Below are 12,597 nucleotides of genomic sequence, written 5' to 3'. Positions count from 1 at the left end.
TCGTCACACTTTTCAACAGCAATGATCTGTGCATAAGCATTCTTTATCTCAGGATGGACAGTCAAGGTGTGAAGAAAATCATGTCCCACTCTCTCTCTGCATGCTTCTACCAACTTCTTGACCACAGATGTATTTGTTCCCACCAGTATATTTACATCTCCTTTCATGACAGGATCGGGACAGACCAGCACAAGTGCATCTATGGATTCCGCCACTCCTGCCACAGACCCTGGAAACTCCAGCCTTAAAGACAAACAGCCATCATATGGGTACCGCTGCATGCTCAATCCCCATACTTCCAAATTTTCTATTGGTGTCAATGGCAGATGCTTCAAGTATTTATCATAGAAAGATCTGTAAAGTAGAGTGACTTGTGATCCACTATCCAGCAAAGCCTTAGCATAGATCCCTTCCACCTGGATAGGAAGAACAGAGCTAGGTCCCACTAACCCGTTCGGAAGAACTGCTGGCTCAACTTTAACTCTTCTGCACTTTGTGGAACGTGTCTTTCCCGGAGCTTCAGGCCGTTCCTCTACTGAGCCCCGGAGAAGTTTCCCGATGACTGTCTCATTTTGATGAGTCGCTGGTTAACTCTCCTGAGATTTTCATCCTTTGTACAGTCACGCTTCAGATGCCCATCTTCTCCGCATCTGTAACAAAAGACATTGGCTTTGTTCACTGGTCTGGTTGGTGTTTTACTCTCTGCAGTCACAGCTAGACTGTGCAGGGCAGGATGATCATGGGTTATAGGTTCCTTTGCTGCTGCTGACAGACGAGAAACCTCGTTCTTAAGTCCTCTTATCTCCCTCTTTAGCTTTTCTACCTCTGAATCGCCCATGTTGGTGTTAGCGGTTGACCCATTTCTTGAAGGGGATACCACAGAGACAGCTACATTTGACTGTGCTGAACTCCTGTTTTTCAACAGAGTTTCTTCTTCTCTTACCTCCTTCATTAACTCATTGAAGGAAGGAGGGGCACACAGCTTATGGGTCATTCTCAAGCGCATAGCCACTAGGTCACTGGAAAGAGCACCTCTGACTATTTGTTGCATTCGAAGATGATTCATGGCAGAGAACTCAATGCCTTTCTTCCTCAGCATACTATGCAGCATTCTGTCCAACCTCAGTATGTAGGCTGAGAGCTTTTCTCCCTCACTCTGGTAAGTGCTCTTAAACTTTAACATTAAATCTGAAGCATCCTCAGTAGTGCCAAACGCAGACTCTAGCGCAATAAGATAATCACTGAAAGTAGCAGATGGATTACTAGTCTTCTCGAACCTTACAATGTCTGCTGCAGGACCTCTGAGACACTCTACTAATCTCTGCTTCTTGACATTATCAGAACACTGCCATTCTTCCAGAATGTGAGTAGTCTGCTCTACCCAGACCTCATACTCATCTTCCCCAGGAGGAGTTGGGATAAATCCTGAGAATGGACGCAGCTTTCTATATCCGACTCTCTCCTCAGATGAAGCCACATGACACGTTCGAACAAGGGAATTTATGGCATCCACAAGCTGAGTGTTTAGATCAGGTGCAGGGGCAGTCAAACTTGGAATGTCAGCTAGTGATTTCCCTTCTTTTTGGAGGAAAGAGATCAACTTAAACTGGAACTCATCTTCCTTACTCTGTTTAGGTGTTTCAGCTGCAACATGAACAACCTGTGTGTACCAGCAGCTTACTTCAGGTCCTCCAAGTTCTGCAGGGATAGACATCTTGGAAATGCTGTCAGCTGTTTCAAGCAAGACAAACTGCAGTCGCTTAGTTTTATCAGAGCGGCGATCAAGCGCTTTGCATTTTCCAATTCCCAGTACAGCATCCAGCACACTATAGATTATTCTGTCTTCACAATCTGCAGATACATTGCTCAGAATTAGAACTCTATCCAACTCGACATCTTTCTCTCTGCACCAAGCAATAATCTCGCTAACCTCCATTTTGTTCACTTGTGCCATTTACGATATGTGCCCAGAAAACAGGTAATGGCTGTTAAGCGTTAAATCACTTTAGACAACAATCTAAAAAAAACAGTATGCAAATAATTTGCTCTCAAATTTTTCAAACAACTTCACTGTTTTTGTAAACACAATCCGAATAATCTGAATGATCCCGGACGAGCCCCCACAAAAATGTAGCCCTCTCACCAATAAATATGGCTCAAAAATATGAGAATTATATCTAGGGGAACTAAATTAACAATAACCTGATAAGAGGCACATTTCTAAATTTACTCAATAAAAAAAAAACCCAGATCTTCAGATATCACTATAAGTGTTAGTTTAGTGTTTTATAATTAGACAGTGGAAGTAGAAAAAACAAACAAACAATCAAACAAAAAAAAATTATCAGGATGTGAACTGAACAATAAACATGCATTTATTAAAACTGGAACTCTTTTGAGTCGTTGTTTTTTTCCTTTCTCTTCAAATGAAATTCAATTAATGAAATCACATAAACATAAATCCAGAAAATCACATTAAACCACAATAAACCCAAAGTAATGTATTCTACCCAGCTGGGATTTTAGTTTGTTCGTTGGCGCGCTATGTTGGAGCTCTTTGTAATTCGACACCACACTGAGTACTCACAGATCCAGAGAAAACGCGATTCCAGGAAATCGTTCCCGATCCCAAATCAGGAAGCACAAAGGAAAGAACAGCAGCAAACTGGTGGCATCCAGCGACGACGATCAACATGTCCAGACGAACTTCTCCATCCACGAATGAATCCCGATTTGCCACGGCAACACAGCAGCTTTGATCTCTCCTTCCGATCACTCTGTCATCAGTGCACACTTCTCAAACACTTCCGATCACTTTTGTTAGTTCAATCGCCTTTTCAAAAACCCAAGATAAATCACTTTCTGAACTCAAACTTTTTGGATATTCAGTTCTTACAGTCTCTTAACTGTTAAAATCGTTAAGTTCAGTCTTTTTGTGCTACTAATCCTCACTCAACTCTCTACCAACGACATTAAACTATATTATTCTTCCTCCTTCCCCTGACTCCGCCCCTCAAACTCAAGGGGTCACCATGAGAGCACCTCATTGGTTAATCAGATTTCCAATGAAAAAAAAATACATTTTCTGTAATTTTTCCCCAAATTTTAACAGCATTAAAACTTTGTACACAAACAAAATATGAATTACTTTGCGAATAACTTCACCTTCAAAATAAAAAAATATTAATGGTTGTGATCCCAAATGTGAATCCACACTCAAATATTCAAATACACTTGATCACAAAAGCAAATAACTTTTATAACACTTTTCTTTTCAATAAAAAAAAATAATAATAATAAATCTCCCATTAAGATCTTTTATAAAAAACAAAACCTTAAATTTAGAAGGGCTCTACACAAGCTTTACACCTCAGTGTGAAAATCAGTGCTGTTTGGTCAATGATTTATATGTTAATTGAGTCAAAATATGTGAGTCAAGACATTAAGGACGTATTACCAACTGTGTGACAACTGTGTGTACATGTGTGCATGCGTGTTGGCACCATAGGATGATCAGTAATACAAGTTCCCTTTCAAAGGCTACACTCTAAGCTGCGCTTTATTCAGCGCTATGGGAACGTCTTTAGTCGTGACCAGCTGTGAATATATGTGTAAAACAACGTCAATGAAATTGACCTATATTTATAGCCTTACGTGACGTCATTGGAATGCGTCATAGCGAGGCTATAATTAGATTATCCACCTGTGCATCAGCAGGTCTTTTGTCTTCAGAGACCATACTGTGAAGTGTGTGTGTGAAGCAGCTCTGCTCAAACTCTTTCCTTTCTTCATTACTTTGTTAGGAGTTAGATTTGACAGGCAGTGCGCAGAACTTTCTCTCCCTTTGTTCCTTTTTTAACTTTTTGAACACACATATATGATATATATTATATATTTGAGAGAAAGTCATCGCTGAACAAAGCAAACGGTGTGTGTCTCTGTGTTCGCGGTCCATCTCCGAATCGGACACACACCAATATTGTTTTGTTTGTTTGGGGAGAGCACGCTGCCCTTGCGTTGTAACGGGGCGAGTGCGAGCATTGAATGTTCACAGTTAAAGTGCTTCGCGTTCGCTTTGCTTATTTAAGGGGCAGCACCCACAATGTGACCGTGGGGCTCGCGTGGCGATCTGGCTGAGGAGCGAGAGACGGGGTTATACTTATTGCTCTCACTCTCTCTCCGGATCGCAATGTCTTTTACCGAGACCGAAGCGTGCTCCGGCTCTTCTTCGGCTCGGGCAGAGGACGATTAAGTGTTTTCCATTGGAATGGAATATGAGTTTGTCCATCTCTGAGTGTTCCTCCTGTGATGATAAAGTGAACTGCTCTGGGCGGTCATTCAAGCAGTGACACAAGCAGACCCCAAACATTTCTAATATAAATGTGTTTTGTACCCGTGACATCGACTCGATCGACTATCGCGGGTGCAAAGGCACGCGTTTATACGATGCTGCCTCAGATCGGAGAGACGCTTGCATGCTATCTCTCCCCTGGGGGCGCATCATCAGAGGCGTTTCACATCGAGTCAGGCTGTTACTGCGCTGTACACAATGGCTGTGTTTCAGGCATATCAGACTGATCTATGAAAGTTTTAAGCACAGCCTTTCATTCAGACCGTGTTTACTTGTCTGGTAGTAATTGGCTGCATTTAATTCTGAGGAATTTATTAAGTGAAATGGCCTTATAATATATGTTTATATTTATATATTATATGATATATATATATAAGCAAAATAAATAGGTTCTCCATGACGTTAATTCGTTCATGGGGAAAACCTTATTTTTCTTGTGCCTTTGTGCCTTCAATGTCAACTTATTTGACTATCGTGGGTGCAAGGGCGTGTGATTTAAACAATGATGCTCCAGTTTGAAGAGACGCTTGCGAGCTATCTCTTCTCTGGAGCTCGTAGTCACTTAAAGAGACAGCACTCCCCACCAAGCTATGCATATTAACATCCATACTGGTGGGAAGGTGTTTTGATCAGTGTATCAGACTGGTACTGCTGCACACTATGGCAGTGTTGCAGGTGGACCAGGCTGACCTGCTAAGAAGGCTGTGGCGAGTTGTGCTTCCCCTTATAAATCTAGGGACCAGCTCGTCATGTTCAGCAGTCTCATAATATCTAACACCCGCCCCTTCTCAATATCTTCACATAAACCCCCGCCACCTCTGGAGCAGCGGGGGGCAGCGGTTTTCAGTGACATGTTAGGTGTTCCGTTGATTTCTGTAACATATCAGGACGTGGAACATCTACCCTCAAGGGAATTATCAAAATTAGTGCCCATTTCAGAGAACCTGGCAGCGTGGAAACTACTGCCAGGGGTGTCTGTGTGGGTTCTAAAGACAGTAGAATTAGGATACAGAATCTAATTTATTTGTCGTCCTCCACGTTTCAACGGTGTGGTCTCCACTACCGTGAAACCGGGGCAAGCGACTTTACTGTCATAATAATTGCAATCTCTGCTGGAGAGAGGGGCCATAGAGCATGTCCCCCCTCTAGAGAGAGAGTCAAGTTACTACAGCAGATACTTCTTAGTTCCCAAGAAGGACGGGGGGCTGCGTCCAATCTTAGATCTTCGAGGCTTAACCGTTGAGTCAAAGCTCTCGAGTTCAAGATGTTAACCATAAAAATGATCGTGTCGTAAATCCAACATGATGATTGGTTTGTCACGATCGATCACAAGGACGCATATTTTCACATAGAAATATTGCCACAACACAGGAGGTTCCTGAGGTTCGCTTTCGGGGGCAAAGCTTACCAATATCGGGTTCTTCCATTCAGCCTAGCCTTTGAACTACATAGACGACTGACTAATACTAGCACAGTCACAAGAGATGGCGTTACAACACAGGTGTTGTACTAGCCCATCTAGTTTCTCTAGGGTTGAGATTAAATGAGAGGAAGTGTCCTACCCAGAGAACAACATATTTAGGGGTCACATGGGATTCGACCATGATGCGGGCACGATTGTCTCCCGCTCGCGTCGAGACCATTCTAACCACCCTGAACAATGTCAGGCTAGGCCAAGATTGCACTGTTCTGCAGTATCAAGAAATGTTAAGTCTCATGGCATCAGCGTCCTCGGTGATTCCTATGGGCCTCTTGCACATGAGACGTTTCAGTTGTGGCTCAGAGCCGAGAGGTATTGTCTAGGCAATGCTCTACGGTAAATAAGGGCAAGGGCACGCGCTGAGTTATTCGTGCCCTTTCTAAAATCCATGTTTATGGTAAGTCACGCGCTAATGCTTCGTGCACTTTCTAAAATCCATGTTTATGGTAAGGGTTACGCGCTGCGGCTTCGTTCCCTTTCTATGTGGCTCAGACCTCGGTTCTTCACCCTGGGTCCCACTCTAGGTGTGTTGATGTTGCAAGATGCCAACAACAGACGCTTCCTGTACGGGCTGGGGAGCGGCCTTAGGTGGCTGTCCAGTCCAAAGGGATATGGTGAGGTCATCATCTCGATTGGCACATCAATTGCCTCGAATTGATGGCTGTATTTCTGGCCCTGAAGTACTTCCTCCACCAGTTAAGGGGTTACCATGTCCTAGTGCGGGTGGACATTACTGCGGTAGCCTCTAATATGAATCGCCAGGGTGGCCTGCGTTGCAACATCTAGACAGGCTGGTGCAGCGCATTCTGCTCTGGGCTCAGGACAAGTTCCTGTCCCTCATGGCGATTTATATCCCCAGATATCTGTCCAGACAGAGCATACCGACGGGGGAGTAGAAACTCCACCCGAGGTAGTCAAATCTGGTAAAGATTTTATGAAACAGATGGACCTCTTCGCCACAACAGGCAGCGCAATGTCCACTCTATTTCTTTTGGAGTCACCCAGCTTCCCCTGGGTCTGGATGTGATGAGCATATGTGGCCCAGAATGTGCCTGTATGCGTTAACTCTGGTTTCTGTGCTCCCAGGAGTTCTAGCCAAATTTCGCCAACAAGTGACTTGCCTCTTTCTGATAGTGCCACGTTGGCTGAATTGAATATGGTTCTGAGAGATAATATCTCTCCTCGACGGCTCGCCTTGGGCGATTCTGAGCAGGAGGGACCTTCTGTCTCAGGCGCAGGGGACAATATTTCATCCCCGGCCAGAGATGTGGAATCTTCATGTTTGGCCCCTGAGGGGAACCAACTGAGGGACACAGGGCTTTCACCTGAAGTTATCGAGACTATTTTAAATGCTAGAGCTCCCTCTACTAGAGCAAGTTATACCAACAAATGGGGTGTCTTTGAAAGATGGTGTACTTCACACAATGCAGATCCAGTAAACTGCCAAACTGCTACAGTTCTGGACTTCCTGCAGCGCAAAATTATCGACAGGTACATGCCCCGCCACTCTCAGGGTTTATGTAGATGCTCTCTCGGCTTGCCATGCTCTGATTGACGGGGTGCCTTTTGGGCAAACATGTCCTGCTCTCTCGTTTCATTCGAGGAGCTAGGCGGCTTTAGCCTCCTTCTAGAACCAGGTTCCCTTCATGGGACCTAGCAATAGTCCTAGAGGGCCTGGTTGAGACCCCCTTTGAACCCTTAGAGTCAGTTTCTGACAAGCTGTTAACTCTAAAATGGTTTTTCTTGGCTATAACTTCTTTGGGGATTTGCAGGCTCTGTCCATTGTGCCATCCTGCTTAGACTTTGCCCCAGGAATGGTGAAAGCGATTTTGCATCCTCATCCTGACTATCTGCCTAAGGTTCCTTTCTCGAACTTGCATCCGGTCACACTTGAAGCCTTCTGCCCTCCGCCATTCACAACGCCGGAGCAGGATAGAGTTCACAGACTGTGTCCAGTCCGTGCTCTTCAGACTTATGTCCACCGCACTAGCCAGTGGCGTAAGTCAGAGCAACTGTTTGTTTGTCATGGCGGCCATAACAGGGGTGCAGCCGCCACAAAACAGACCATGTCACTTTGGGTGAGAGATGCTATTGCCCTTGCTTATGAGGCGTGTGATCACACTTCGCCAACGGGTATTAGGGCTCATTCCACCAGGGGGGTCGGCTCTTCTAGAGCTTTGGCGGGGGGCGCCCCCTTACAAAATGTTTGTGATGCGGCAGGTTGGTCCTCTCCCCACACATTCATAAGGTTTTATAGTTTGGATGTTCATGTCACTCCGGCTCTCATGTCCTTGAGTCTACATCACAAGCTAGTGTCTGAGACTCTCAGTGCTTGTGACACACTTCACAGCCAGGGGGTCCGGACACACAGTGCGGCGGCATGGGTATTCTCGTTCCCATAGCGCTGAATAAAGCGCAGCTTAGAGTGTAGCCTTTGAAAGGGAACGCCCCGGGTTACTTCACTGTAACCCTGTTCCCTGAAAAGGCAGGAACGAGAAGCTGCGCTTCTTTGCCGCACTGAGATGTCCCTCGACTGCTCTTCAGACAAAATATCTGCTGATGCACAGGTGGATCATCTAATTATAGCCTCGCTACGACGCATTCCAATGACGTCACGTAAGGCTATAAATATAGGTCAATTTCATTGACGTTGTTTTACACATATATTCACAGCTGGTCACGACTAAAGACGTTCCCATAGCGCTGAATAAAGCGCAGCTTCTCGTTCCCACCTTTTCAGGGAACAGGGTTACAGTGAAGTAACCCGGGGCGAACTATAGATTAATGTTATTTTTCTAAGACAAAGAATCAGAAATATTCATCAAGCCAAAGAGTCCTCATTATCCACAAACCCCAGAATAGGAGGTGTTTGGGAAATGTTCTTTCTGGAGCATCTGTATCTGTGTTTCCAAACTCACCGATATGATCTATGTTAAAAAGACAAAGGAATGAAAAACATTTATTTAACTCACAGTGAAGGTGATTCTGAGTCAACCCGGTGGGGCATCCTATGTGTTTGTGTTAATGGTTTTACAACAGTTGCTTAAGATGTCTTCATCAAAACCTTTCTGGTGATTCACTGGGCTCTCTCTGGTATCAGAGTGTGCAAGTTGTGTAATTTCAGAAATATATATATACAAATCACCCAGTTAGCTAACAATCTATTCATTTAAACAATGTATAACAACTCAAACTCTTTACAAAAAAGGTTGAGTCATTATCACAAGGGGTTTGTCTATTGTTAGCTTTTACTGATTAGACAAGCATGTAAAGTATGGAAAACACAACTGTAAACAAAGCAAAATCCCAAAACAAAACTGTGTTGAAGATATGAGGTAAAGTAAGTCAAAGTATACAATTGTTAGTCACCGGCAAACATAACAAAAATTGGTTGACTCTTTTTATAAACCCAAATGAAATAACCAAATAATGGAAGTTCAGGAGTAGGCTTGTCGCCCCTCAGTCCTTTCAAGCAAAAAAAAGTAATGATAAAGGTACTCAACCGTCCTTTTCTGCTTTGGGGTAGGTAGGGAATGTAAAGTCCTGATGAAAAAACAAAGTCCCCAAAAAGAGAAAAAAAATATCAATCCAATCCACTGGTTTAAGGCCCCACAGAAACAGGTTATCCTCCAGCAGTATAAAGTCTCCAGAGAATAGTCCAAAATGTATATATCCTAGACCAGAGCGTGCCCTTATGAAAAAGGCCCCAAAGTCTAATACACAAATGTCTCTTCCCAGAGATCACTTTGGACAATTACACAGAGGTTAGCCTAGCACAAGCCACCTCACCCCCAACACCAAAAACTTTTCCCCCCCCTTTTTAAAATGGCCGCCCTTCCCTTCTTATTGGTAGGCACACCATAATAAGAGTCTTTAGAGGCCAACAAAAGTCCTCAAAAAATATGCGTGTAAATGTTCAAAATCAACATAAATTAAGAAAAAAAACTATAAATATACAAACATAGCATATACATAAGTGAGCGTCATGCAGGGCTTTATTGTGGCAGTGTCACAGAGTCCCCCCCCCCCCCTGCCGGAGGCTATTTTGAACATCCCCCCCGAAGTATTGTTTGAGGTTCACTACGTTTACATTGTCCAACTTTTCCCTAGAACCCCATTCAACAAGATAGTTCACAGGCCCCAACTTCTTTTTTATCTTCACAGGGCCCTCCCATTTAGGAGCTAGTTTAGATGAAAAGAAATCATCGGCTTTTGACATTGGATGAGCACGGATCCAAACCAGGTCTCCCTCTTGGAACTGTACGAACTTCCGTCTGGCATTATAATACCTGGCTTGTTTGGAGTGTGCTTTTCTCATTGCCTTTAGAGCATCCTGCTGGAGTTGTTGTTGTCGTTCTATGAGGGAATATCGTGATTGTCCCGGATTTGGTGGATGAGCAACAAGTCTTTCTAGGGGTCCTTTCAACTGCCTGCCCAGTGCTAGTTCCGCTGGTGAGTGTCCTGTGGTCTCATTGCAAGCGGTGTTGATAGCAAAACGAAATTCAGCCAGCCACCGGTCCCAGTCACGATGGCTTTCACCTACAAAGGATGCAATCATTGTCTTGATGGTTCTGTTGACTCGCTCTGAGAGATTTGTTTGAGGGTGGTAGCTGGTGGTGAGCTTCCTTGTAACTCCCCATCTCTTACACAAATCCTCCATCAGCTGACTTAGAAATTGGGGCCCGCGGTCTGACAGTAGGTATTTTGGAACCCCCCACCTTGTAAACACCTCCTCTTGCAGAATCTGGCAGATTCGATGTGTCTTGCTATCTTTGATGGCAAAAAGTTCTAGCCATTTGGTGAAATAATCAACTACTACCAGAAGATACACATTTCCCTTTTTGCTTTTGGGAAGGGGTCCCATAAGGTCCACCCCTAACATGTACCCTGGTTCCTCCACCTCGGTGGACTGGAGAAAACCAGAGGGTTTGGTGTTACTGGGCTTGTACCTCTGGCAGACTGTGCATTCTTTCACATACTTCCATACATCTTTGCGCACTTCAGGCCACCAGGAGACTTCTAGTATTCTCAGAAGTGTCTTCATTCTCCCTAGATGTGCCCCTAGTGGATTGTTATGGAAATAATTGATGAAGGTAGTGGTTAGAGTCTTGGGCACTACTAGCTGGTACTTTGTACCTGCAGCAAAGGCGGACACTCTATACAAAACCCCTTGCTGGACTTCCCATCGAATACGGTTGATGTCATCTGTGATTCCGAGCCTCCCCTTTAACTCACTCACCTCAACATCCTCACTCTGGGCTTTTAATATTTCTGCCATGGTTGATGGGATATCCAAATTCCAATGGGAGGATTTCTCATCAACATACACCGCTAAGGGGACATTGCAATGCTGAGCTCTGGACAAGGCATCGGGCACTACATTCACACGTCCCTTCCGGTATTGTACCTGGAAGTGAAACCGCTGGAGCCTTAAGGTCCATCTTGTCAACCGAGAGGTAGTTTTGGGTGAGTTAAAGGCCCAGGTCAAGGCAGCATGGTCCGTATACACCACAAATGGTACTCCCTCCAGGTAGTAGTGCCACTTTTCAACGGCCCACACCACTGCAAGGCACTCCTTTTCTGAGGTTGAGTAATTCACCTCTGCTCCCCTCAAACCTCTTGAGGCATATGCAATCACCTTCTCTTCTCCACTGATGTTCTGGGTTAGAACTGCTCCCAGGCCAACGGAGCTAGCATCCGTCTGAACCTGGAAGGGTTGTGTCAGGTCAGGTTGAATTAGTACAGGGGCATTTTGCAGAGCATGTTTTAGACTCTCAAAGCTCAACTGGGTTTCCCTAGTCCATGTCCATTTCACCCCTTTCCTTTTAAGGTGGTTCAAAGCGGCAGCCAGTTCAGCAAAACGTGGGATAAACTTGTGGTACCACCCAACCAACCCCAAGAATCTCTGAAGTTCCAACAAGTTTTGTGGGGTTGGATACTCACCGATGGCGGTGATCTTGTCCGAGTCGACTTTTACTCCTTCCTCGGACACAACATGTCCCAAAAACTTGAGTTCTGTTTTCATGAAGTGGCATTTCTTTAGGTTTAGGGTAAGATTAGCCTCTTTCAGCTTCTGAAAGACAGCTTCGAGATCTTTTAAGTGTTGTTGTTGGCTTGGGGAGTAGACAATAATGTCATCTATGTAGACGAAACACACACTTCCTCTTAGCTTACCCAACACTCTCTCCATCAACCTCTGGAATGTGGCCCCAGCATTTTTCAGCCCAAAGGGCATGGTCAAAAAATGAAATAATCCGAAAGGAGTTATAAAGGCAGTCTTTTCTCTGCTGCTTTCTTCCATTTCGACTTGCCAGTATCCAGATTTTAAGTCAAGGGTACTGAAATAATGGGCACCTTGCAACGACTCCAGTATATCGTGGATGAGAGGCATCGGGTAGGCATCTTGGGGAGTTTTGGAATTAAGTCTGCGATAATCCACACAGAACCTTAGACTGCCATCTGTCTTTGGGACCAATACTACAGGAGAGGCCCAAGGGGATTGAGATGGCTCGATGATGCCTTCTTGCATCATCTTGTCAAGCTCATTTTCTATCACCGCTTTCTTTAAGGGAGAAACCCTATAGGCTTTCGACCGAACTGGTATGTCATCCGTTGTTACAATCCGATGGGTGGCTTGATTAGTTCTCCCTAGAATTCCAGAACAGACAGTTGCCCATTTGTTTAGGAAGGGTTGGATTTCTGGTGGATGACTTGCTATAGCGTCTTTTCTGTTAGTGGTTGCAGTAGCTTTCTCCAGCTCTCCATC

The 12,597-nt window shown here is 44.6% G+C and overlaps 1 protein-coding gene across 1 annotated transcript; it reads right to left on the bottom strand.

Annotated features, from left to right (window-relative positions):
- Window positions 1–532: 532 nt before the first annotated feature.
- On the bottom strand, window positions 533–1,954 carry LOC137004236 (paraneoplastic antigen Ma1 homolog). Its single transcript, XM_067364424.1, has one exon. It carries the CDS (start codon window positions 1,952–1,954, stop codon window positions 533–535), a length of 1,422 nt encoding a protein of 473 aa, XP_067220525.1.
- Between the last annotated feature and the right edge of the window lie 10,643 nt (window positions 1,955–12,597).

This window comes from Chanodichthys erythropterus, chromosome 17, assembly GCF_024489055.1.
Source record: "Chanodichthys erythropterus isolate Z2021 chromosome 17, ASM2448905v1, whole genome shotgun sequence".
Lineage (NCBI taxonomy): Eukaryota > Metazoa > Chordata > Actinopteri > Cypriniformes > Xenocyprididae > Chanodichthys > Chanodichthys erythropterus.
This window is presented reverse-complemented; position numbering and strand designations above follow the sequence as displayed.